At 37.9% G+C, this 26873-nt stretch overlaps 1 protein-coding gene across 4 annotated transcripts in view; it reads left to right on the top strand.

Moving 5' to 3' along the window:
* The window catches only part of ADAM23 (ADAM metallopeptidase domain 23), a 191095-nt gene that overhangs the window by 60416 nt on the left and 103806 nt on the right, over window positions 1–26873 (top strand). For all 4 annotated transcript variants that reach the window (XM_033230556.1, XM_033230554.1, XM_033230557.1 and 1 more), the window contains exon 4: window positions 22944–23007. In XM_033230556.1, coding sequence (XP_033086447.1) covers window positions 22944–23007 — 64 coding nt within the window. The remainder of the gene's footprint in view (window positions 1–22943; window positions 23008–26873) is intronic.

The following is a 26873-nucleotide window of genomic DNA, read 5'->3' as shown; positions in this document are numbered from 1 at the left end:
GGATCTGAAAAACATTATGGGATTGGGTTGTACCTTACCTTGCAATAAAAGGAGATTCACATCTATTTTAAGGACTCTCGCTTTTCAACATTCACATAGTGAGATATAAATGCAGCGCTATTTTTTTTTAACTACAAGAAAGTATATTTAAAATTTGACTGTTGAGAAAACCATGATATCCCGTATGACAAGTTGCAGTCAGACGCTTGCATGGTAGGTGATATGATTTGGATCTGTGGCCCCACCAAATGTCATGTCGAATTGTAATCCCCAGTGTTGGAGGTGGGGCCTGGTGGGAGGTGATTGGAGCATGGGGGCAGACTTCTCATGCATGGTTTAGCACTGTACCCCCCTGGGTACTGTCCTCACAATAGTGAGTGAGTTCTAATGAAATCTGGTTGTTTGTAAGTATGTAACCCTGCTCCCTTGCTTTCTCTTCCTCCTGCTTTGGCCATGTGAAGTGCCAGCCCCCGCCCTTCACCTTCCACTGTGATTGTAAGTTTTCTGAGGCCTTCCCAGAAGCTGAGCAGATGCCACCATGCTTCCTCTGTAGCCTGCAGAACTGTGAACCAATTAAACCACTTTTCTTTATAAATTACCCAGGCTCAGGTATTTCTTTATAGCAATGCGAGAAAGCACTAATACAGTAGGATTTATTGTATGGCTTTTTCCCAGGTGCTTCATCAAAAAATATACTTTTCTTAATGAGATTTTGTCTGAATGTCCACTGTTGTGTGTTTTTAAGCCATAGTCTAATGCTTTTGTTTGGTCTCACTGATACAAAAATGCAAACTTGCCTTTTAAGTTTATAGGTGTCTTTAAGCTTTTCAGGAGTCTTTTATTTCCTGATAGACTTTATTTTAGTCCCTAAATTTGTAGGCTGGTATTCGATAGTGATTGTAGAGCACAGATCTGCAGACCAATGGTCCCGTACAGCCTGCTTGGGCTTCCCTCATTTCTGGGACTATCTTCCAGTGGAGGTAAGGGTATAATGAAATGAGGAAGAGACAAATAGTTTTTCTCCTTTCTAAATAAATTGTCTAGTTCACTTTATATCACTTTACTGACAGGTCTTAGAAAAGGCTAGGCCAGGCACAGTGGCTCACACATGTAATCCCAGCACTATGGGAGGCCGAGGTGGGCAGATCACCTGAGGTCAGGAATTCGAGACCAGCCTGGCCAACATGGGGAAACTCTATCTCTACTAAAAATACAAAAATTAGCCAGGCGTGGTGGTTCACGCCTGTAGTAGCAGCTACTCGGGAGGCTGAGGCAGGATAATTGCTTGAACTCGGGAAGCAGAGGCTGCAGTGAGCCAAGATCATGCCACTGCACTCCAGCCTGGGTGACAGACTGAAACTCTGTCTCCAAAAAAAAAAAAAGGGAGAAAAAGAAAAAAGAAAAGGAAGGGGCTCAGTAAAGCCTCCTGTTTTTCAAATATCACCTAATTAAGCTAAACGTAGCATGCATTGGGTACCTACTAAGTTCCAGGTACTGAAATAGGCATTTTGTATTTGAGTAGTAAAAGACCTTGCCTTATTTCTGAGGCGTCATCAACAACATAAGACTTGTAATAAAAAGCATCTTGGTAACTCTGAATAATTTTCTCAATTTTTCTCTCTGAGATCACTGGCAAAATTTAGTCCAAAACCAAGGATTCATTAAAATGGCAGCTTGTCATGATGAAGCAGTGAATATCCCAAGTTACTTGTTCATCCTCAACAGTGATCTGTTGTCACCAAACCATCATATAAAAAGAAGATAGCAATAGATGTTTATATTAGTTTCTTTTTCATTGTCAGAAGTCTTTATACTTTTGAGACATAGAAGAATAGTTGTTAAATCAAAAGCAGTTTTTTTTGTAAAGAGATAATGTTTTTGGAAAAGTGACACTGCTCATTATAAAATGTCAAGTCGATACAAAAAGAATACAAAGAAAAAGTGAAAAACAGGTTCGTTTTCAGAAGTAACCGTTATTAATATCATTAAACTTAATTCAGAGAACTCTATATGTATACTGATAGAAGGCTTGATAGTTTACACATATGAGATTATTCTATAATGATATTTTAAATATAAGTGATTAAATTTAACAAAATTTGAATACAATATTGTTTATTTTTCAGGGGGAGATTATTTGTATTTTCTTTTTTCTTTTTTTTTTGGAGATGGAGTCTTGCTCTGTCACCCAGGCTGGAGTGCAGTGGCTTGATCTTGGCTCACTGCAACCTCCGCATCCTGAGTTCTAGCGATTCTCCTGCCTCAGCCTCTTGAGTAGCTGTGACTATAGGCATGCGTCACCATGCCCAGCTAATTTTTGTATTTTTAGTAGTGATGGAGTTTCACAATGTTGGTCAGGCTCGTCTTGAACTCCTGACCTCGGGTGATTTGCCAGCCTCGGTGTCCCAAAGTGCTGGGATTACAGGTGCCACCGTGCCCAGCCTGTATTTTCTTTACCTCTGTATTTTTGACATTGTAATGAACTTATATTATTTTCATAGTTAAAATTATATAATAAAAAATAAACTATCTAATAAGTTTTATGTAATAAAGACAAGTATCAGTAGTGGCTATGTAACACATGAGTGATTCCTTCTCTCCTCCTGAGCCCGTGGCTTTAACATTACCTAATAGTTGTGGGAGTCTTTCCTTTGGATCCTAGACTTGACCTCAGAATCTTTATCAACATAGTTTTGTAGATAGTCAGAGCCAATTGACTGCAGTTAGTCTTGAGTTGAGACTCATTTCCTAGACTTGTTCTCTTTAGTTGCTTCCTAGTTTTTGTTTTCTAATTATGCATCATAGTTATGAAGTGCCTATACTGTGCATGAAGTCACATTAAGAGGAATTACACGTGGAGGAACTCATAGTCTGTGATTCTAATTATGAGCACTTTCTTTTGGGGCTTAATAAATATTAAATTTAAAAGAAAAACAAGGGAAATGAAAGGAATTGGTGAAGATCAGATGAATACTGTATTTCTTCATAACAAAAGATATTACTTGCTAAAAAAATCCTACTAAAGTTATGAAGAACTTTGTTTGGAGTCATTTAAAAAGAAATGCCTAAGATTGTGTATTTAAGAGGAGAAGAAATTTATATACTAAGACTTCTTTCACTTTTCTTCATTCTTACCTGTTATAATATTCTTTTTACATTGCCAAGAGTTATTAAATTTGCATTTTGTTTAGTAACCACAATAAATACCAATTCTTTACTTAAAATAACTGGGCCCATCATGGGTCTTTTTAGCGTGGTGTCTCCATACTTCCTGGATTATGTGTGTTTTGCTTGACTGGAATTAATTAAAAAGCAGATTGTCCAAGAAAGACTTTTGAGTGTTGTATTTCATGAGTTCTTCAACAGTTGGAAAATGTTTGAAGAATAACTTGGCTGGACATGAAATTTTGAATCATACTTTCCCTGGGACTTTATAGAACTGGCTCCACTTAAGCTGGAGATTTACTCAGTGGATGTGAGGCCACCTAGTTTTTCCTTTTAGAGAGCTTGCTTTTTCAGCCTTAGATGGTCATATGATTTTTCTTTATCAGTAACTTCCAGGTGTACTAACACTATTTATGTTCATTGTTTTACCAGTTTTTCCAGGAACATAGTATATTTTTTTGAGCTGCAAATTTAAGTCTTTCTGTGATTTTAGGAAAGTTCTGTTCTGTTCTATGTTTACCTATTTTTTCTCTTCCATGTGTTTTATTTAGGAGTACCAACAAGGTGTATCTTTTATCTTTTTTTGTCTATCATCTCTATACCATTTTGTCATTGATTCCTGACTGTATTTTCATTGTTTTTCCTTTTTCTAATTTGGTTTGCACCCTTGTACTATTTATTTTTTATTTCATTTTTTTCTCTCCTGAGCTTTGCCAGCTGCTTTTTCATGTTCTTTTATGATGTCTTTTTGAACTCCTTTTACAAAAGAGGTTCTTTCTATAATTTCTTCGAGATCAGAGTATTTAAACATTTCATCTGTTTTCTTATGATGCATATCCTTCATCTCCCCTGCGCTTTGCTACTTTCCTTCTTTCTTTTCTTCCTGGTTATCTGTATTACATTCTTTCTCATTATAATTCTTCCATGCATGGGGACAGCTATTTGCTGAAGCAGAGTGTGGGGAGGAGAGCCAGTGGGCACAGGGAGGGAAGAGTGAGCCAGGGTTCCACAGCTTGTTTGGAGTTTATTGTTTTGATCACTCTTCACCAATCTGTTGTTCTCTGCCTTGGAGGGGTGCATCCCTCCCTAGGGGCATGATCAAGTCAGTGGAGCTCTTAGCAGAACCTCCTTGGAGCTCTGTGTGGCAGGCAGGCTTTTGAACTTTCACATTTCTTCACTTCACCTATGGAAGGTCCTCTGACCTGTTGAAATTCTGGGGATGCATGTGTTGGCTTACACTTCTCAATATTTAGCTTTGCAGTTTTTAGCAGCTTGAAATTGGAGTCATTTCTTTCTATAGGGAATGTGTAGTAGTTTTTTCTTCTTCTTTTTTATTCCTTTGTTGCTATTTATGAGGAACTTATCTGTGCAAGGAATCCAAATAAGGAAAAATTAATGATAGTCTAAGACAGAAAATGAGAGGGAAGGAAACATTTTCATTCTGTGGAAGTATTTTGACTGTTACATATTTCTGTTAGGTATGTTACAGTGTCAGTGGCCTTGGATGATGAGGTAACAAGTGAGGTTCTGTTAACTAGGAACCTTCACTGAGTTATTCAACACTAGGTGCAGATGACTGGGATTTGGAATATTTAGAAGCTAGTGTCAGTGACACATGTGGTGAAATGTAGGTAACTATAGGAAATGGTGTAATGCTTAGAATTCACATAAAAGAGATAAAAGAACTGATATCCATATGCTTATTTAATGAGATTATGGGTTTAAAAATTAGAATTATTTTCAATTTTCTGAACAAGCTCTTTAATATCCTCTTAAAGGATGAACAAATTTAAATTCTTCTCTAGTTAAGAATTGTAAGAATGATCATGCTTGAGGCACAGAAAAAAGGAAAAAAGCCTCATTATGCTATTACTTCACTCATCATTTCTGATTTTGAATTGCAGTTTAGTGTGGATATTTAAATTGTTAGCTATTTCAAAAATGTCCTCTGGTTTTAGATACTATAGTCAGCTGAAAAGGCTATTGAGTGCCGTTACATGTCCTCAAGATTTAAAAACTTTTGTGTCAGAATAGAGCAATTTATAATACTGATCTGACCTTCTGAGCATGCATGTGAAGACATTCCTAGAATAACCCTTTTCAGACTTATTGGATGTTCTAAATATTCTAACACTGTAATGTATTGTCTTTGATGGAAAAATAGAAACTCTGAAAAAGACTTTATGTTTTTGAGCAAAAAGCATCTGGAAGTGCCTTGAACTATATAACATGAGTGCACAGACATACCTAGTTTTATGTTCTTCCCTTAATTGTGCTTAGCAGATATTGTACTCCTAACAAGTTGAAGGTTTTTGGGAATCATGTATTGAGCAAGTCTATTGGCACAATTTTTCCAACAGCGCATGCTCACTTCACTGTCTCTGTGTCGTATTTTAGTACTTCTCACAGTATTTCAGACTTTTTCATTATTATTTAAATTATGATGATGATCTGTGATCAGGATGTTTGATGTTACTATTATAGTTGTTTTGGGGGTGCCACAGACTGTACCTGTAGAATCCAGTGAACTTTATGGATAAATGTGTATGTCCTGGCTTCTCCACCGACTGACCATTCCCCTTCTCTCTCCGCCTCTGGCCTCCCTATTCCATGAAACACAACAATTTTGAAATTAGGTCAGTTAACAACCTTATACTGGCCTCTAAGTGTTTAAGTGAAAGGAAGAGTCACATGTCTCTCACTTAAAATTAAAAACTAGGAATTATTAAGCATAGTTTCAAGGCATGTTGAAAGCTGAGACAGGCTGAAACCGAGGCCTCTTGTGCCAGTTAGCCAAGTTGTGAATGCAAAGGAAAAGTTTCTGAAGGAAATTAAATGTGCTATTCCAGTGAACACAGGAATGATAAGAAAGTGAAACAGCCTTGTTGCTGATATGGAGAAAGTTTTAATGTTCTGGATAGAAGATCAAACCAGCCAAAACATTCCATTAAGTGAAAGCCGAATCCAAAGCATAACTCTTCTCAATTTTATGAAGACAGAGAGATGAAAAAGCTGCCGAAGAAAAGTTTGAAGCTAGCAGAATTTGGTTCATGAGATTTAAGGAAAGAAGCTGTTTCCATAACATAAAAGTGCAAGGTAAAGCAGCAGGTGCTGATGTAGAAGCTGCAGCGAGTTCTCCAGAACATCTAGCTAAGATAATTAATAAAAGTGGCTACACTAAACAACAGGTTTTCAATGTAGATGAAACAGCCTTCCTATTGGAAGAAGACTCCATCTACGACTTTCATAACTAGAGAGGAGAAGTCAAAACCTGGCTTCAAAGCTGCAAAGAACAGGCTGACTCTTGTTTGGTGATAATGCAGCTTGTGACTTTAGGTAAGCCAGTGCTCATTTAGCGTTCTGAAAATCCTAGAGCCCTTAAGAATTATGCGAAATCTATTCTGCCTGTGCTCCATAAATGGAACAACAAAGCCTGGGTGCCAGCACATCTGTTTACAAGATGGTTTACTGAATATTTTAAACGCACTTTTGAGACCTATGGCATAGGACAAAAAAAGATTCCTTTTTAAAATATTACTGCTCGTTAACAATGCACCTGGCCACCCAAGAGTGCTGGTGGAGATGTATGAGATTAGTGTGTTTTTATGCCTGATAACACAACATCCATTCTGAAGCCCATGAATCAAGGAGTAATTTCAACTTTCAAGTCTTATTATTTCAGAAATACATTTTGTATTACATTTTATAAGGTGATAGTTGCCATAGATCCTGATTTACTCTAATGGGTCTGGGCAAAGTAAATAGAAAAACTTCTGGAAAGGATTCACCATCCTGAATTCCATTAAGAACATTCCTAATTAATGGAAGGAGGTGAAAATATAAACATTTACAGGAGTTTGGAATAAGTTGATTTCAACCCTCATGGATGACTTTGAGGGTTCAAGAGTTCAGTGGAGGAAGTCACTGCAGATGTGGTAGAAATAGTAAGAGAGGTAGAATTAGAAGTGGCGCCTGCAGATGTGACTAAACTGCTGCAGTCTCATGATAAGACTTGAGTTAAGTGGTTTCATGAGATGGAATCTGCTGCTGGTGAAGTTGCTGTGAACATTGTTGAAATGACAGCAAAGGATTTAGAATATTACATAAACTTGGTTGGGCAGAGTTTGAGAGGATTGACTCCAATTTTGAAAGAAGTTCTACTGTGGGCAAAATGCTGTCACACAGCATCACATGCTACAGAGAAATCTTTCATGAAGGGTCAGTCAATGAGACAAACTTCATTGTTGTCTTATTTCAATAAATTGGCACAGCTACTCTAGCCTTCAGCAACCACTGATCACTCAGTGCAGCAGCCATCAACATCAAGACCCTCCACCAGCAAAAAGATTATGACTTGCTGAAGGCTCAGGTGATGGTTAGCATTTCTTAGCAATAAAGTGTTTTTGGATATAATGCTATTACATGCATAATAGACTACAGTATAGTGTAAACCTACCTCTTATGTACACTGGGAAACCAAAAAATTGTGTAACTTGCTTTATTGGGATCCTTGCTTTGTCACGGTAGTCTGGAACAGATCCTGCAGTATCCCCAAGGTATGCCTGTATCTCAGTATAGTCGGGATCATAAGCCTTGCTTTTCTTTAGATTCACTGTTGGTGCTATCATCCATGAATTTCACCTTCCTGTGTACAGACATCTCTTAATACAGTAGGAGAATGTGGGGGTCAGAAAAGGAAGACATTTATTGTCATTATGAACTCAGAAATATGTTTTCTAGTGATCATCAAAACAACTGAGATTGATATTATCCAGCCATGGCAGTTTTGATGATTGAAAACAAGGTCTGTTTTTTAAAAATCAAATACAAGTTTGCAGATTCTTCCAGAGAAGGGCACGGGATAATTTCCCTTGCCATTTTATTTTGAAACCAGCTTTGTTATGGTTGCATGCTGCATGAGATTTGCTCCGTGTTGTGCCACACACAGTCTTTGCTCCTCTGTGTCCTTCCATAGAAAAAAACAGTGTGGGGAAGGATTTGGTTTGTCTCACACTTTACTCTTCTGCTCCTGCAGCTCTCTGGTCTGAGAGTTCACTATTTTGGTAATAAAGTCAGATATAGTTCAAATCCTGTCTGGTCTATTATTTCGTGACATTTTTGAACTTTTCCATACTTTGGCATCCTCCAAGAACTTCTTTTTCCTTTCTAAGTTTTACTCTTTTAATAGAAATGGACTCCTACATGAGCACTGGAGTCTAAAAGTGGCCTAATAGGCTTGCTATTTTTAGAGAAGGAGAAAGTTGCCTTTTGTTCTCTCTGTGCTTTTCACCTCCCACATGTTCTTTAGAGTTTTTTTTCCCATTCTGGTCTTAGTAGTGACAGCTTTCTAATTCCAGAGGCTCTTTCCTGGGTCTGTTTCTGGCTCAATTTGTCTCATACTCAATATTTTTAATGTTAGAATTGGACTGGGGTCTTCTGTTTCTATTATCTGTAAACATTTTAGGTTTCTTTTCCTCTAATTTATGAAAATTATGAAATGTACACATAAAGGAGTGGAAAATAAATTCACCCAGTTTAAAGAAGAGCAATAAAATGGGCATTCCTCTATACCCACCAGCCGGGTTGAGAAATAGAACATTGCTTGTGTCTCAGAAGCTCTCTGTGTTCCTCTCAGTCATGTCCCCCACCCCCACTCCTACCCAAGGTAACCTCTCATCCTGAAGCTTACATGGAAGATTTGGACATTTTTATTAAAAAAAAAAAGAAAAAGAAAAAGCCAAGTAGTGTTAAAAAAAAATAGTAGCAATAGAATTTTCAGGAAAAAATAAAGATAATGTAGATGCATTTTTTTTCTAACATTCCACAAAAGAATAATTTGTTTAGGATTGAGGAGAGAATTAATGCTTGTCTTAGTGTGCTCAGGCTGCTATAGCAAAATTTCATCAACTGGGAAGCTTAAACAACATTTATTTCTCACAGTTTTGGACGCTAGGAAGTCTAAGATCAAGGCACCTTGAGAATTAGTTGCTGGCAAAGACCCTCTTCCTGACTTACAGACAAGCCACCTTCTTCCTGTGTCTTCATATGGTAGAGAGAGAGAGGAAGAGACAAAGTTCTTTGGTCTCTTCTTAAAAAAGAGTACTAATTTCATCATGAGGACTTCACCCCTTTGCCTTCATCTAAACCTAATTACCTCCCAAAAGCCCCATCTCCTAGTACCATCACATTGGGGGTTAGGGCCTCAATATATGAATTTTGGGAGGGCACAGACATTCACTCTTGAAGAATTTCAGCTATTCATGCTGTGTCACTGAAATTAAAACTAGTGTAAAAAGTTCACATACATATAATGCAAATATTCAGTGAGCTGGCACTCAGCCCACCCTTGTTTGATAAGGAATAATTGGAAATTTTCTCTTTTGGCCTAGCAGTTTGAGGGCAGACAACTTCTTCTGACCTCATTTCCTCCTGATCTTTGTGGACATATACCAGCAGCATTTCCTTGTCTTACTATTTGTTATAACTTGCTAAAATAAAAAAATCACACACACACACAACACATACACCTAAACACACGTATGCACTTTCTTTGTAAAGCTCTGTTTGAAATAATACTAAAGATGACTGTTCCTGAAGTAATCTTGCAATCATGTCTGCTCTCATCCTTTGTTCTTCTTTCAGCCACACATTCCCAGTCTTCATGGGCTGACTGCCTGGGATTGACTTTTGCCTTCACAGATACTTATCTACAAAAGATAAGAGACAGAAAGTAGCCTGAGTCTCAGTTTTCTTGCTGCTACTGCCATGTGCTATCTCAGACCCCTCATTGCTTACCTGGGGGCTGAGCCCTGCCTCTAGGACCCTCAGGTTCCTGTGGATTGAGTATGATGTGCCATCTTGTTTTTTTTCTGAGCTTCTTGACTTGTTGACTCTTCATCAACAAACATTAGAATGCCTACTCTGTCTAGGCAGCTATACCAAGAACTGTGGATGTAATGTGGTGCCTGTCCTTTTTATGGGATGGTTATTTTGAAGAGTCTTGTTTGCTTATCTAGTGTCAACAGGCTGGTATGATCACTAGCCTTTATAGGCATTTCTCTTGACCCAGAATTTTGACTCTACTAGACCACAAGCTTCTGGGTTTTTCCTGGAGTGGCCACTTCATTTTTCTACCCCTGTCATGAGTTACCAACCTTGGTGTGGCTTTCCTGGATGTGAATCAGTTCATTTAGGACTTTTCTCCTATCTTCTGTAGTCCTAACCATTCTGGTTCCTGGAACTGATACTGATAGTAAATTCGCCATAATGGATGACATACAGTTAATGCTAGCATTTCTACCAGGGTTCTAAAAATGTCTGGTTTTAAGATTAAATTAAAAATAGTCCCTCTGAAAGACCTAAATAGAATAGTTTCTCTCTTTTTCTGTGTCAGTCTCTTTGGGATTTGGCTGCTTCTGGAATCTTATAAAGGTTTTGCTTTTGATCCAAACACTGCAAGGCACTTTGTGAATGTGAGTAAGATAGGCTACATGGACTGAAAATTTAAGACCATTTAATGAAAGTTGTCTGGCTGTAGGAAAAATGCTCAATTTTACAAATTGTCTTAAAGCCCTGATTTATAGATCTGTTGTTCTGCATTTTTCTACTACCACTATTTTGATTTTATTACTGGTACATTATATTTAATTAGGATAGAAGGAATGTGTGTGCTTATAATTATTTAAAATGATTTCAAGACATATATTTAGAGAATCGAGTGTAAATGGTTAATAATAGTTAAAAGATAAAAATTCAGTTTTAGTATTATGCAAAATGTCTAGACTCTATAATTAGCCTGGAGTAGATTAAATTATGCACCTCTAATCACTATTTTATATATGTCTTTCAAAGTGACATCAGTTGTCATCAAATTTGCTTATTATAAGATTTTGCTGGATGAGTACTTATATTTTCAGAAAATTTGTTTTTAGTGTCTTTATGATTAAAAACATGTTAGCATGACTCTTAAGTTTTTTAAAATTTGTTTTAGTTACAGTTAAGTGATGGTTTTGTAATGTGTTGTCTGATTTTGAAAAGACCACTTAAATAGGTTGGTGATAATGCAACTGAGGCTTTAGCAGATCTTGATCATTAGCTCCCAGATTAATTTCTATGTAAAGGAATTTTGTTATCAATCTAATCTGTAGAAAGAATGTATCACTTTACATCTTGGTAATTGAGGTACAGTCTTTTAGTTGAGGTACATAGAAATACGTAGAATTAGAAGAAAAATTCAGCAGCTCCTTACAGCATATAGGCAATATGAATGGAACTGTTCTTTCAGCACCTTCTGAAAGAGATGGGCCTGAAGTCATCCCAGTATGCAATAGCTGATTATTTGACAAAGCATGTATCAAATAGATGAAATTATCAAATAGATGTGTGTGTTAACAGTCCTTAACTTCCAGTTTATCATAGGTGTATAATTAGGGTAGGAGATGATGACAATCATACTCATATTCACTCTTTTAGACTTAGAAGTTTCCTTAGAGACCCTATAATTCAACATTCTTGGTTTTTGTAAGGGAGAAGACTAGTCTGACAATGTTAGTGACTTCTCTGAGACCTCAGAGATGGTCAGCTCCTGGGTGCCTGTTTAGTTCAGGCATTCCCCTGTGACTGGGAATATGACAGTGAGCACAGTGAAAAAGGTCCAGTTAGCACTCTCCTAAACGACACTGAATCTGAAAGTCCACACTAGCTGGAAGAATTCTCCTTTCTAAAGAAGTTACAAATGACTGGTAGTTTTTCCAATAAATTCTGTAATTTTCAGAGGTATCTTAGCTTGTTATTATTTTAAAATGGTGCATAATTCAGAAGAATGAAAATTCTGTTAGAGAAATTAGTTGTACTTTAGGTAAATCATGACTTTTTTTAAACATTAGAAGTCCCAGTGAATAATTTTGTAATGCCATGAAATGTGCTCAGAAGGTGGGCTTATTTGAAGGTCCTTTTTCTAAATGGTAATTTAAAAAAATAGGTGCCATTTTGTATGATAATAGTCTTGTACCCACATGAAGAAAGCATTAAAAATTCTCTGTTCTCTTCCTCTTCTTGCTAGGTTATGTTCTTATCTACCATAATGATTTGAGATTACTGTAGAAGTATGTTTCTAATTGCTACATTGTGACAATTACTTAAGCATATCTACTATTTAAGAAGAACCAGCCTGGTAAGGTGGCTCATGCTTCTAATACCAGCACTTTGGGAATCCAAGGAGAGAGGATTACTTGAGCCCAGGAGTTGGAGACCAGCCTGGGGAGGGTAGTGAGACTCCATCTCTACAAAAAACTAAAAAAGATGAGCCACGCATGGTGGCACATGCCCGTGGTCCCCAGCTACTCGAGAGGCCACGGTGGGAGAATTGATTGAACCTGGGAGGTTGAGGCTGCTGTGAGTCATGCTATTTCCACTGTCTTCTAGCCTGGGTAACAGAGCAAGAGCCTGTCTCAAAAAATAAAAAATAAAAAGGACCAAGATTATCATCTCTAAACATTCCTGTGTTATATGTATGAAGGTTACCATGATTGCACAGAATATTGTTTTCTGTATGGTACAGAGAAATCAAGGGTGACAACTTCAGATGCCTTTTACTTTACAGGGCTGTGCAGACGTGCCCTTGGTCTGTCTCTTGGGGATTTGCTCTACAGAGGCCCCCTGTCTCAGTTCAGCCAGTAGATATGTTCCAGTCTCAGGTTTTGGTGATGCAGGAGAAATCAAGAGTTGGGCTTCTAGGTAGGACAAAAAGAGAGAAAGAGAGCACACAAAAGACAATAGTAGTTGTTCTACAAAAATCTTACTCTTCCTTTATTAAAGCGGTGTAAAATTGCAAAGTACACATTAGCATTTGCATAATAAATTTTAGGACAAACATATATAATTTACAGTGAAATAATTTAAAGAAATGGCAACATTTAGGTAAAAACCTTTATCTTTGTTAATCATTGCTTTAATTCTCATATTCTTGTTTTTTTCTCTCACTCAATCTCTTCGGCTGTTAATTGAATGAGTGGAGGACAGTTAAAGCCACAGGTTTTCATATGTGGAGAGGCTGCTCCTTAATGTCTTTGCTGGTTTCTTGCCGTTCTCTCCTGCTGCTAACATTAATTACTTTGCTGATGGCTCTAATTGACCCAGTAAAAGAGTCTTATCTGTGTTCAGCCCTTCCCAGGCCCTGAAGTCTTTCCAGCTTCTGCTTGCTTTCAGTCTTTATAAATAGCCTTTCAAGTTCTAAGTTCTGGTCCTAGAGTTCCCTTTCCTTTGAAAGTCTTAGGCCGAGCCTGGTGGTTCACGCCTGTAATCCCAGCGCTTTGGGAGGCCGAGGCGGGTGGATCACGAGGTCAGGAGATGGAGACCATCCTGGCTAACACGGTGAAACCCCATCTCTACTAAAAATACAAAAAATTAGCCGGGTGTGGTGGCGGGCGCCTGTAGTCCCAGCTACTTGGGAGGCCGAGGCAGGAGAATGGTGTGAACCCAGGAGGCAGAGCTTGCAGTGAGCCGAGATCGCGCCCCTGCACTCCAGCCTGGGTGACAGATCGAGACTCCGTCTCAAAAAAAAAGGAAAGGAAGAACCACTTCATTCCATCTCAACAAACAAACAAACAAACAAAAGACAAGAAAGTCCTACCCCTTGCTTAAGCCTGTGGATCACTGTTTCTAAACCCACCTTTTCAATACTGTTGCCCCATATCACTGATGCCCCAGCTCAACTGGACTTTTAGCTCTTCCCTGAATATGCCTCTTTGCGTTTTCCTGTTTTCATGGATTTGTACACAGTGGTCCCTGTCGATAGGATCTTCTCTTTCCTGCCAATATTTCCCTGTCCAAATTGTATCATAGAGACTGCCTAAGCCCTGCTTCTTCACTAAAGGGTTCCCTGATCATATTAATTGAAATTAATTTTCTCCTTGAGGGCTGCTTGATGCTTTGTTTGCTATTTATGGTCGTAGGCCAAATGCTGCCTTGCGTATTTTAGCAATGAGATTATAATCACCTTGAGGGTGAGAGGCATTTGTTTCTCTTTTTGTCCTCATCTACTCCCACCAGTGGATGTTCAGTGAACATCCCTCTCGTTGAGTTTAGGGGATGTAGGGAAAGCCTGGCCAGCTGCTGCTCCCTGCATGGTAGGTGGTGGTATTATGAATGTCTGTGGTTCCTGGCATTTCCTGGACCTGAAATTAATCCCTAATTAAATAATTCCTTTATTAAAGGAGCTATGCTTCTTTTCCCTTAAAAATGTAGCTTGTATTATGGTTTCTTCTTAAAATGGCAGTATACATTCATTGTAAAAATTTTAGGTAATACAGTTAAGCAAAAGAAAGAAAATAAAAACTATTGAAAGTTCTGCAGGAAACAGTAGCCCAGTGCTATATTTGGTATACACCTTTTCAGACATTTTTCTGTATGTGAATGTGTACCTATAAACATACTCCTAAAAAGTTGCCAAGCATAGTATTCTTTTACTTTTCTTCTCATTGAATGATGTTGTGAACATCTTTCAAAGTGTCTGTGAAAGCACTAGAAAGCTGCTCTCACTTACATCATGCATGTTATTGTTTTTGTCTAGCCATTTCCTCAGGAAACCCTTAGGAGTGGAACTTGTGGATTAAAGGGTGAACATGCTTTCGGGGCTTTTGATACCTATTGCCAAATTGCCCTCTGCTTGCCAGTTTTCCTGTATCCTTGCCAGCAGTGGCTACTGTCATTCATTTTTATTTTCTAAAGTGATGGGGGAAAATGATCTCTTTCATGATTTTAATTTACAGGTATTTTATTGCTAGTGCAGCTGTAGGTTGGTATGTGATTGATCACCATGAATATTTCTTTTCTTTTTTTCACAACTTATATGTTGTATACATATTTCTTCATGTTTATTTAAATCCAAGTTTATTAATAGGTTATATATAGTATGTAAATATGTATATTCATATACATATATCTCTGTATACATTATACATATATAAATAAATCCAACTATATTTGTACACATATAAAATTTGTTGTTAGTAGAAATTTTTCCAGCTAGATTATTTTTAGATTTTTTTTGTTGGTTGTACATGTAGAAATGTATTTTGTTTTTGCATATTTATCTTGTAACCAGCCACCTTACTGTTATTATTTCTGATAGTTTTTCTCTTGGTTTCTTTTTTATTCTTTTGGCTATTTTATATATACCTAGGAAGAATAGAATACCATATAAACAGATGTGCAGTTTTTCTGTATAGAATGAAAAATGAAAAAAGTAAAGAATGAAAAAAGTTAAAAATGAAAAGAGTTATTTTCCTAGAATATGGGAAAAACTGGACTTGGAAGAGAGTAGTTTCTTCTGTACAAGGTTACCAGAAGGCAAGGGTGATCATGGATCCTCTTCTGTTCTCTGCAATTTCACTATCTGTGATGCTTGCTTTGTAGTTATGTTAATAAATATTGGACGTATCAGAAAAGAAACTGGATTAGCAATATTCACCAACTATATTCATTATTAGCTTTGAAATTTGTTCATCATAGCATTTCAGTGATGTGTAACTATGTGCAGAAGATATGCCTTTTTAATTTGGATCCAGTTTTCCTTGTGTTTAATTTTTTTTGGGGGGGGGGTTTATGACATACAGGGGTAAAACTAAATTTGTGAAAGTAACCATGATTCTGTCATAAAGGAATCTCAAAATTACTGGAAACTTGAAAGACACTGGTAGCCACAATTAGTAATGTGTTATCCACTTCATATGGTCGGGCTTTAAGTTGAGGGGAAGAAATGAAACATCTTTCATTTTTTATTTAAAGATTTTTCTTCTGATAGTATCCTCCTCAGAAGGGAACTCTCACTGGCTTTTATCAGCTGATCAAGCCAGCTGAGTGAGGGTTCTCAGCTTTTATATCATCTCAAGTCTCCTAACCCCTCCTTTCTCCACTCTACAGTTGGCTTGCAGGCCTGCCTATGTTTCTTGTCCTTATTATACTAGGGTTTTCTAAACTTCATTATGGTTAATGGGACCATTACCTGAGATGCAGGAGTACCTACACATTTACATTTCCACTGCAATCTCTCATGTGGTTTAGGAGCTCATTAAATTTCTCTTGTTACCCCAAAGAAAAACCTCTACACCCTATTCATGCTAGGAACATTCTCTGCCTGCATTTCTGTTCCTATGAAAGATGCCCACACTTGCCAGCCCTTGCCTGGCATGCCATCTTTGTCTGACTTAACACAAAGCCTCTATGCAACCTATAATTATTTTCACCCACTTAATATATCATTGCTATATGCTTAAATCGCAGCCTCTCCATGTTCTTGATCTTTTAACGTAGCTTAAAAGTCTTACTGTATTGTTTACACTCAAAGGAGTATATATTTTTTAGCTGAAACAACTTTTGGTATAAAAACTATTTTAGGTGGTATGAATCTAAATTTTTAAAACTTTAGGAAAGTAATGGTTGAAAAATTGTTATACTTTTAAAGTCTTCTGTTACAAAAAGAAAAAAGAAAAGCATTATAAGCGCAAGCATAATCATAGGTTACAAGCTTATGTTCATATGAATATATTGAGTTCAAATTCTGTGTCTGTCTTCATTACCACTTACAGTAATTATCTAGTGAATTTAAAATATCTTATGTGTATAAAAGGACAAAACAGAGAAGCTTCTAATGGAAAGAGGGAGCGGACGCGGTGCTTCACTGTGGCTTCATGGAGCCTTGGGCATAACAATGTCACTATGCTCGAGGCTCCATGAAGTTGAGGGTCTCCACAGTGACAGCATTGGTATAAAATGTGGACCTGGAAGGAAGGGGTGGTAGGAGACTTCTTGGATGAATGTCAGGGCTCATTTGGGTGTGATTAGGGTTCCCAATACTGAGAAGTTAAGCACTGTCAAGCAGAAGATAATCAGATGACTGACTTTGCATGAGAAATATGAGCATCTGTGGTACTCTTTTTCTAGATACCATTTAATTTTTCTACCGTTTGTTTAACTTCTGCTCCAGTCCCAATTTGAACACATATGGAAGTAACTTACATGTTTTACTACTATTTGTGCTACTGTTTACTTAGGAACAAAGACGTATGGCAAGGTGCATGACTGGTCACCACCTGACAAGTTCAGTGTCTTGCAGTGAATGTGATCTCATAGCTTCCTGACTTCTCCATCTTACACTGCTGAGTCCTCTTGCCCAGGTCTGCCTACTGATGTTGTGCACTGAGAGAGCCTAAAGCACCTACTCAAGGCTTTCCTAAAACAGTGGTTGTATTAGTCCGTTTTCACACTGCTGATAAAGACATACCTAAGACTGGGTAATTTATAAAGAAAAAGAGGTTTAATGGACTCACAGTTCCACCTGGCTGGGGAGTCCTCACAATCATGGTGGAGGGAGAAAGACACATCTTACATGGTGGCAGACAAGAGAGAATGTGAGCTAACTGAAAGGGGTTTCCCCTTATAAAACATCAGATCTCGTGAGACTTATTCACTACCATGAGAACAGTATCAGGGGACCTGCCCCCCATGATTCAGTGATCTCCCACCGGGTCCCCCCCACAACATGTGGAAATTATGGGAACTATAATTCAAGATGAGATTTGGGTGGGGACACAGCCAAACCATATCAGTGGCTGTGTGAAACATGATGACAGAACCCAAAAGCAACTGGAGGAGAAGACATACTCACAGACTGCTTGCTCACTAGAATCTCAGCTTTTGAGTATTTTCTACCTTGTAGACCAACCTGACCTTCCATGTAGAACTCGAAGTGTATACCTTAAATTTGGCCTTTTGGTAGGATGACCATATGCCCCAGTTTTCCTAGGACAGCCCTTCCTGGTTTATGTATGTGTGTTGTCCTGGCACAATGATTAATATGCCTCTTTTCTTTTCCAGAAATGCCCCAGTGTGGATGATAAATTATATGGCCATCCAGTTGCTAGGTCTTGGTGCTTGCTGCTATTCATCTAGACTTTTTTTTTTACCTAGTTCTGCTGGTGAAGAAATGCTGTGTTGGCCTCTAGGTTCCTTCAGACAAGCTTGTTCTCAGCAGCTCCCTCAATTTCCTAGTTAGAATTAAACTGAGTGCTTAATACAAAATTTCAGAGAATATAGATTTTAGAACTAGAAAGGAATTCTAGTTCATACACTTTTACAATGAAGTAAATGATTTTAAGTCATGTAGAGAAAATGGTTTCCTTTGTGGTCCAATGTATGTCTTTTCTAGTAGTCTTCCTCATAGCCCAAGGCCCGGTTAGCCACGTTGTTTTGTTGTGAACAATTGTTTTCTTTGATCAGAATTGATCAAAGAAACTTCCCTGATCAGAATTCCTCCAAAGAGAAGCATTTTTGTTTGTTTGTTTTGTTTTTTTCTGAAACAGAGTCTTGCTCTGTCTCCCAGGCTGGAATGCAGTGGCGTGATCTTGCCTCACTGCAACGTCTGCCTCACGGGTTCAAGCAGTTCTCCTGCCTCAGCCTCCTGAGTAGCTGGAATTACAGATGCGCACCACCACACCCAGCTAATTTTTGTATTTTTAGTAGAGATAGGGTTTTAGCATGTTGGCCAGGCCGGTCTCAAACTCCTGACCCTGTGATCTGCCTGCCTCAGCCTCCCAAAGTGCTGGGATTATAGGCATGAGCCACTGTACCCAGCCGGTTCTTTGTTTAAAGTAAGGGGTTAAAGTTATTTTCCAAAAAACCTGGAATCTACCCTTCTTGGTTAATAGCTTTCATAGGTACTAGGGAATCTTGGTACCTAACTTTTCCAATTATTAGAATTCTTGGCTTCTCCATATGGAACTTCCTTGTAATGGAAGATATAAACTTTTGGGAGTTTTGACCATATGGCTATTTATGTGTCTACTTACATTAGAAACATGAATCTCATATTCAAGGATTCCAACAAATACACACACATACACACACACGTCTATACACACACACAAAACCTTCCTGAGGTAAATCTCTTTTTGTGAATTTCCAATTCCTAAATATAATAGCACCTCTGCTTGTGCATTTCCTGATAATTGTGAAATTCTTTGAACATAGATTTCTAAAAGATATATTTGTGATAAATCCTGAAGTTAGGATAGTTTAGACAGTGTTTCAGTGACAAACATGAAATCTGAGACTTCAACACTGTAAAATGTTATCTCTTCCCCACACTGTGATCTAGGGCAAGTTGAGCAGCTCTTTTAGGCAGTTCTTCCCCAAATCATGATGAAAGGGTCTAGGCTGCATTCATATTTCAGTTATGCCATCTGGAGTATGTGGCTTCCAGGGTTGCCGTGAAAGAGAGGGCTTAGATAATACTGCAGGGATTTTAGTGGTCACAGTAGAAGGGCAGACATCACTGCCTTCATCTCTCATTAGCCATGATCCATTGTCTTGGCCCTAACCTAACTGCTGCAGAAGCTGCAAAATGTGGTCTTATCAGGATGCGAGGAAGGGGAAAATGAAAGAGCATTTGGTGGACACACAGCATTATTTCTGCCACAGTTCCTTCATTGACCTGATTCTTGGCTCATTTGTCTTGTTTCAATAGTTTTATATTCTCCTGCTCTTACATGTTCTTCATATTTTGAGTAAAATCATATTTAGTCTGATTCTAGAGTCACTACTTTGGTGGTGCCGATTCACCATGAAGGTGCAGAGTGAGTGGGTTCAAGAGTTTCCTTGTTCTAGTTCTTCGACTCTCTTTCACTGGCTCTCAACTTCCATCCTATGTTTATCCATTTACTTATAAAGGTCACTCCTCTTTCAACAGATAACCTGCATGAGAAGCATGGGAGTAGCCACAGAATACAGCTTTTCTGTAGCTTCAGTAATTGAAAAAAGATGTTTATTTTAGAACTTAGGATGTTCTCAGTTTGCCCACAAGTTATTAGCATCTTCAGAACCAAACATCCAATTGGCTGATCAACAGAGTTAAATGCCAGTTTATGTTTGGGTCCACAATTGCTAAATAGATGAGTATTAGCATTTCAGAACATTCTGTTTCCAACAGGAAATTGTATTAGGACTACAGAGAGCAGAGGTGGAAGAAAGGACAACTCATCTTCAGGCATATAGAGATGTAGATTACCTTTTCCTTCTTGGCTAGGTAGGGCTGGAGACACACCACTGCACAATCAACTGTTCCCTTTTCCCTTTTCAGTGTTTTTGGTCTATCATCAAAAATTACATTTCAATATTATTTCAAGACATTTATAATTAATTAGGTTACATTTCAGTTGATGTAATTCAGTTTCAAGGAAATTACAAACTAATATTATTTTTGAGTGAGGTGATCAGTCTTGCATATTTGTGCTGATTTTGCTTAGTTTCAATTCAAGAGTTGCATTCTTCATCCTGTTTCCAAGCCCATATAGCAGGTGTTGGTAGAAGTTTGCTCATTCAGCAGATATTGATTAAGGGCCTGCTATGCATTAGGCATTATGCCAGGTGCTAGGGATACTGTGATGAGTGGAAGAATTAGTTTCAAGGGAGGCTAGCTGTGGTCAGACAGAAGGAAAGGATGGAGTAAATGGGGGTGTGTGCTATTTATAGGAAGTAGAAGAGTGGACTGGCATGGTGAGGAGGGGCATATGGTGGTGTATTTGTCTCAGTGTTTGCCATAGACCTCCTGAAAAGTAGCTGTTTTTCTTCTTTAAGATTCTAAAATGCCAGAGATACTAGTAATAGGTATGTTCATGAGAAAAAGAGATCCTTAAAAAGAGGGAAATAGGATAATTGAAGTGACCCTTATCCGATTTGGGAATTCATGGTTAGAATGCAGTTCTCTGCCCCTGTAATTACAGGCAAAATTAAAATAACATGGTTTCCAACTCTTAGACATGCTCCAATGATTATGTGGTTGAAAATAATAAATTACCTGTAGAGAGAGACAGTTAGAATGCAGTTAGGGAGACCTCTCTGCCTCCTAGTGTTGCAGAAGCTTTCCACAGAAGAATGGTACCATCACCAGCTCTGTCTGTATATCACAGTGCTGGTAGCCACCTTAACTAACTAGCCGTGAAAGAAGTTTCTGCACCCTGTGACATATTCCCCATGTATACAGAGTTCAGTAATTGTCACTGCTTTTACTATCTGAGATTTTTTAAAGGGAGTGAGTAGACATACCACAATTTAGTTTCAAGAGTGGAATTATCCTTCAATACACATTTGATTTGTGATTTTAATGGGAAGCAGGTCTAAAGTTTAAGCATTGACTTCCTTTCTGTGTTGGAAAGGTTGTCCGTTAGCAGACACAGGGCACTATGCTGGACATACCCAGGAGGCCCCCAGTTACTCTGTTGACTGGTGCTTTACACCCCTTTCCAGCCCTCTTCACTGAATCATTTTTAGAATGCATCAGATGCAGCTCTCAAAGTGATGCAAAATCATTGAGTCCTCCCATTCTTCAGCTAAAGAAGTAGTGTCATGGTTTCCTAACAAGAAAACCTATTATGAGGCAAAATTATGGAAAATCAGAATAGCAGAGTAGGGCAAGAGCTGAGGAATCTTCTGCTTTAGCCCTTCATTTTTACATAAGAAGAAATAAAGACCCAAGTTTAGGGCATACAACTGACTCAGAGTGGGACCTAGTCCTGTCCTTCCGTTCCCATTAGGATTAAATGAGTTAATACCATTATAGTCCTTATAATAGTACCTGTGCCATAGTAAGTGGTCAGCAAATGCGAGTTATCACTTGTCATTATTCCTAGTGATAGAGCCCAAGCAGGAACCTAGATGCCCTAGTAATCCAGTGCTCTTCAGGAGGCACATATTTTATATTTCCACATTGTAGAGGGAGAAATATGTTTTAAGAAGTTGAGTTAAAATAGTGACCACCACAGGGCCCATTTATGTGTACCTACTCAGCATACTAGTACTTACTCTGTACTGAGTAAGTACTAGGCTAAGTACTGCATTTCTTAGCCCAGTACTGCATAGTCTGAGCTAAGTACTACATATTCATGGTTTCCTTTAATCCTCACAGTGTTCTATGAGATTCACATTCTTGACCATCTCCATTTGACATACAAGTTGGGGAACTTGCCCAGGGTCACACCACTAATATGGGGCTGAACTAGGTTCTTTTTTTTTTTTTTGAGACCTCGACCTCCCAGAGTGCTGGGATTACAGGTGTGAGCCACCATGCCCAGCCTTGTTTTATGTATTTTTAATAGTCAAAAAAAATCAAAAGAAGGATAATATTCCATGACACATAAAAATTATGTGAAATTCCAATTTCAGTGTCCATGCAGTTTTGTTGGAATATAGCCATGCTCATTTGTTTACATATTGCCCGTGGCTGCTTTTGAAATATAATGGCTGAGCTGAGTAGTGTAGTGGAGACTGCATGGCCCACAAAACCTGAAATATCTACTCCCTGGCCTTTATAGAAAACACTTGCTGACCTTTGCTTTACACTCTTCCTTGGTGATTACATTTTATGACATTCCAATGGTTTAGGGCATAATTGTGGAGTTTTTATAGGATCTGTCTCCTCGTGTTACTTGCCTTATGGTTTGTTCCATATTAATTAACATATGAATCAGATCCTGAATAGTGTGTATAAAAAGAGTTCACCATTAGATTGTCTGTGTCTTGTCTTTTTTTCCCCATAGATTGGGGAGTAATTTATTCCTGGATACTGTGTGAGACTCTTGATGATAACCTGTTTTTGTTTCTGTACTAACCATGGATTGCAGCTATTTGTGGTTTGCATGCCCCTCACGTTCGTTTATTGAGCCGATTGTTTTTAAACCTCCAAGTGTCTTAGATGCAGAAATCACTCTATTTTCTTTCCTTTGTAGTGGTTTGTTGTCTTCTGATTATGTGGAGATTCACTACGAAAATGGGAAACCACAGTACTCTAAGGTATGGTTACTGGCGTCGGCAAGTTCTCTAGTGTAAGTGTACCTATCATAGAGTTGATCAGTGCACACTGCATTGTTTTGATTGTCTGTCTCGATAAAATCACCTGTGCTCTTTTACAATGATACTGTTTTTAGTGAGGAGAAATTTATTAAAATGTACAAATGTTTGAGATAACATTAGATATTCAGGACAGAAAATGTTTATTGTTTTTATTATACATACAGTACCTTTTGTGATAGTATAAAGAGCTATACAGTTCCACATCAACACCTGAAAGTAGTCAGTGAAGAAGGACGAGGCTCATGGCCATCGAATCTGGATTAGAAGACTGGATGGGCTGTTAGAATGATTCTTTAGTGCAAATGACTTTGCTGCCCAAGAAGGGCAGAGGACAGGTAGGGGAAGTGAAATTTAGGTAGTACTTTTTCTCTAACCGTCATAACAAGTCTGTGAGGTCAATATTATTATTCCTGCTGTACTACGGAAGAAATTAAGGCAGAGAGAGGGCAAATAAGCCTGCTTAAGGCCATGGAGCATTGAATATGAGGGTACTTGGGTATCTGATTCCTTCATTTGGAGATGAAATTTCTTGTTTTCAGGAAGGATTAATAAACAGCAAGTGAATTTGGATTAAAGCAAGAGAGAGAGAGAGAGAGATGATTTGTATGTAAGAAACAGTGACCTCCATCAGTCAGGGTGAAGATCCTCAGAATGGCTACAGAAAGAAACTCTGACTTTTAGGGAGTCAACAAGTGCCATTGAACCTGAGCAATGTCCCTGGTGTCCTGGATACTGGGGCACAGGAAAGGGAACAAAGTGGGGAAACATCACTAGATTTGTTGTTTGTTTGTTTGTTTCCTAGATTGTTAACTCATGTCAGCATAAAAGTAGCACCTTTCCCATGTGTGGACTTGTGCAGTAAAGGTGACTGGGATTTTCAGTCTGATGGCTTCTCAGCAAATATTTATAGGTGCCCTTCATTATAAATACTGCCCAGAAGGCCCTGGCATGTCTCAGGATTTATAACATTCCAATTTGTAATTGGATGTGTTTTCCAGCCTTTGGTTTTGTGCCACAGATTAAGAACGTTCATGTATCATTAGTTGTCAGTTCTTGCCTTAGGTTGCACTTGGGGGTTGTTGAGTCTCCCTAAAAGTTAACGCTGTGGAAAGTGAGCAGAAAAGCTAAATCAAGCGCGGGAATGAGCTTCCTGGCATTTGTACAAACTGAAGCTTCTGTCAGCTGTGCCAGGGCCCTGAGCACTGCGGATGCTGAATCATGAGCCTGGAGTAGACAAGATTGCAGGGAACTTTATAGACTCAGCAAATGAGCCACCTTTGCAGGACACAGAACCTGATCCAAACTTTTCACTAAGGCACTAAGTTAGTTTTTTTTTTTTTTTTAAAGAAACAGAATAACTAATTGGCCTCCAGAGATCATTTGAGGTCCAAATCTGTTATCAGTTCTAACTAAAATGAAAACAAAAGGTATTTCAACTCTAGCAAAAGAAATTGTATTCACTGCAGTTTGTTTTTGTGTTCACTGCTTTTCTCTCTTTCATGACCCATTTTCTCCAAACAGCTCATATGCCCAAACTTACGTGCTTCATAGATAATGAATTAAGTCTGTTTTTTATGTGTCTGTATTGATATGGTGCACACTATTTTATGTCAAGATTTTTAAATGTAGCAAAATTTTAAATATTTTAGCATGTATTAAGTAATCTTCTAAACCTTTAATTTTTAAAAACTTCATATTATTTCTAATTCATTTGTTATAATTTGTTTAAAAATGCCATGGTGATAGACATTTTGACTGTTTCTAATCTTTCACTATACGAATAACTTCAAGGGAAGGCCTTCCAGATACATTTTGAATACATCCCTTATAATTGCTTCAGAGTTAATTCTGAGAAAGGAATTTTCTGGGTCAAAGAGTTGGTACAATTTTTTAACACTCTTCACATATATTAACAATTTTTCTTTCTGAAAGTTTGTATAAATTCATATTCCCACCACCATTACATACATACATAATATATATATATAAGCATTTGTAAATAAACTTCATGAAGATTGTCTTTTATGCTGTTTCAGAAAATCTTTGTCCAGAGTACCAGAAAAGGAAATTAATATGTAAGAATGGCTAGGTTAAACTTACTTTCACATAATGCAGCCTTTTCCCCCCAAATATCTCAAATTGTTTATTTATTTATTATTTATTTATTTTTTGAGATGGAGTTTTGCTCTTGTTGCCCAGGCTAGAGTGCAGTGGCGCAATCTTGGCTCACTGCAACATCCACCTTCTGGTTTCAAGCGATTCTCCTGCCTCAGCCTCCCAACTTGCTGAGATTACAGGCGCCTGCCACCACGCCCAACTAATTTTGTTGTATTTTTAGTAGAGACGGGGTTTCACCATGTTGGTCAGGCTGGTCTCAAACTGCTGACCTCGTGATCCACTGGCCTCGGCCTCCCAAAGTGCTGAGATTACAGGCGTGAGCCACCATGCCCGGCTCAAAGATCTCAAATTGTTTAGAGAAAAGTACAATGTGTGTGCACACATTGTACACACACACGTAGACACACAATATTATCCACATAACTAAAGAACAGTCTTATTTGGCTGTGAAGTTAAATATGAAGGTGGATATTGACAGTATCCCAGGAATCAGTTGCAACCGCACTTTGAAAAGAGGGTTGTCTAGGTTCTCCCATTTCACCACTACCAAGCCCCTCCCTCATTCTTACTTCTCACTAAGAAAAGATTGATGTCTTGGCTTTTACTTTTATTGCATGCATGTGGGTTAAAAGTGCTGCTTTCCATGTGAAGCAAATATAGGAGCTGGAGAAGTGAAGAAGAAGCGTGTATATGAATGCTGGGTATCAATCTGTGAATAAGGAAGAACTTTTGTTCTGCACTTGATGGAGCAATAGCATTTGTTTAAGTTCCTACAGTGCTTTGCACATAATATATAATACAACTATTTTATTGATTTTTTTTTACAACTTTAAAGGTAATTTATTTACTTTTCTTATTTTATTAACAAACTTATTGGGATATAACAAAGATCATAAGGCATATAATTATTTTTAGTATATCTACAGACTTGTACATCCATGAACATAATCTAATTTTAGAATATTTTCATCGTTCCATAAAGAAACCTTACACCACCTGTTAACAGTTGGCAGTCTCTCTTTTACCAACTGTAGATAACCACTAATCTATTAATACTTCCTATCTCAATAGATTTGCCTATTCTGGACATAAATGAAATCGTATAATAGGTGGGCCTTTGTGACTAGTTTCCTTTTTTGTCCCTAGCTTTAATGAGATATGATTGAAAAATAGAAATTGCATGTATTTAAGGTATATAACTTAAATCGTATATATAGGAATTTTTTGTATTATACAAAACATCATGTTGATATGTTTATACATTGTGAAATGGTCACCACACTCGAGCTAATGAACATACCCATCACCTCAGATAGTTATCTCTTTTTTTGTAGTGAGAACATTTAAGATTCACCCTCTTAGCATATTTCAAGTACTGTATATTTGTTGACCAACTTTGCTGATGAGCCTATTTAAATAAGTTAATTTTTAGCATTTCAGTTCTTATAAAAGAGTAAGCATCAATATAACACTATGAAAGTACTTTTCAAAATTAACATATTTCTGTTAGGTCTTTTTTGGTGAGCTGCTAATACATATTTGTAAGTGCTTACTAATACTTTGATTTCTCTTCTGCTTATAAAAGGAACTACTACCTGACCAGCAGTCATGATGAATAAATAGATGAAGTGCCTCCATCCCAACTTCCCTCTACCTTATTACTATCATTATTAGATGGGGAAAGCGTC

Source organism: Trachypithecus francoisi, unplaced genomic scaffold (genome assembly GCF_009764315.1).
Source record: "Trachypithecus francoisi isolate TF-2019V2 unplaced genomic scaffold, Tfra_2.0 Lachesis_group13, whole genome shotgun sequence".
In the NCBI taxonomy this organism is placed as follows: domain Eukaryota; kingdom Metazoa; phylum Chordata; class Mammalia; order Primates; family Cercopithecidae; genus Trachypithecus; species Trachypithecus francoisi.
Note: the sequence above shows the minus strand (reverse complement) of the source record. Positions and strands in the feature narration are given on the sequence as shown.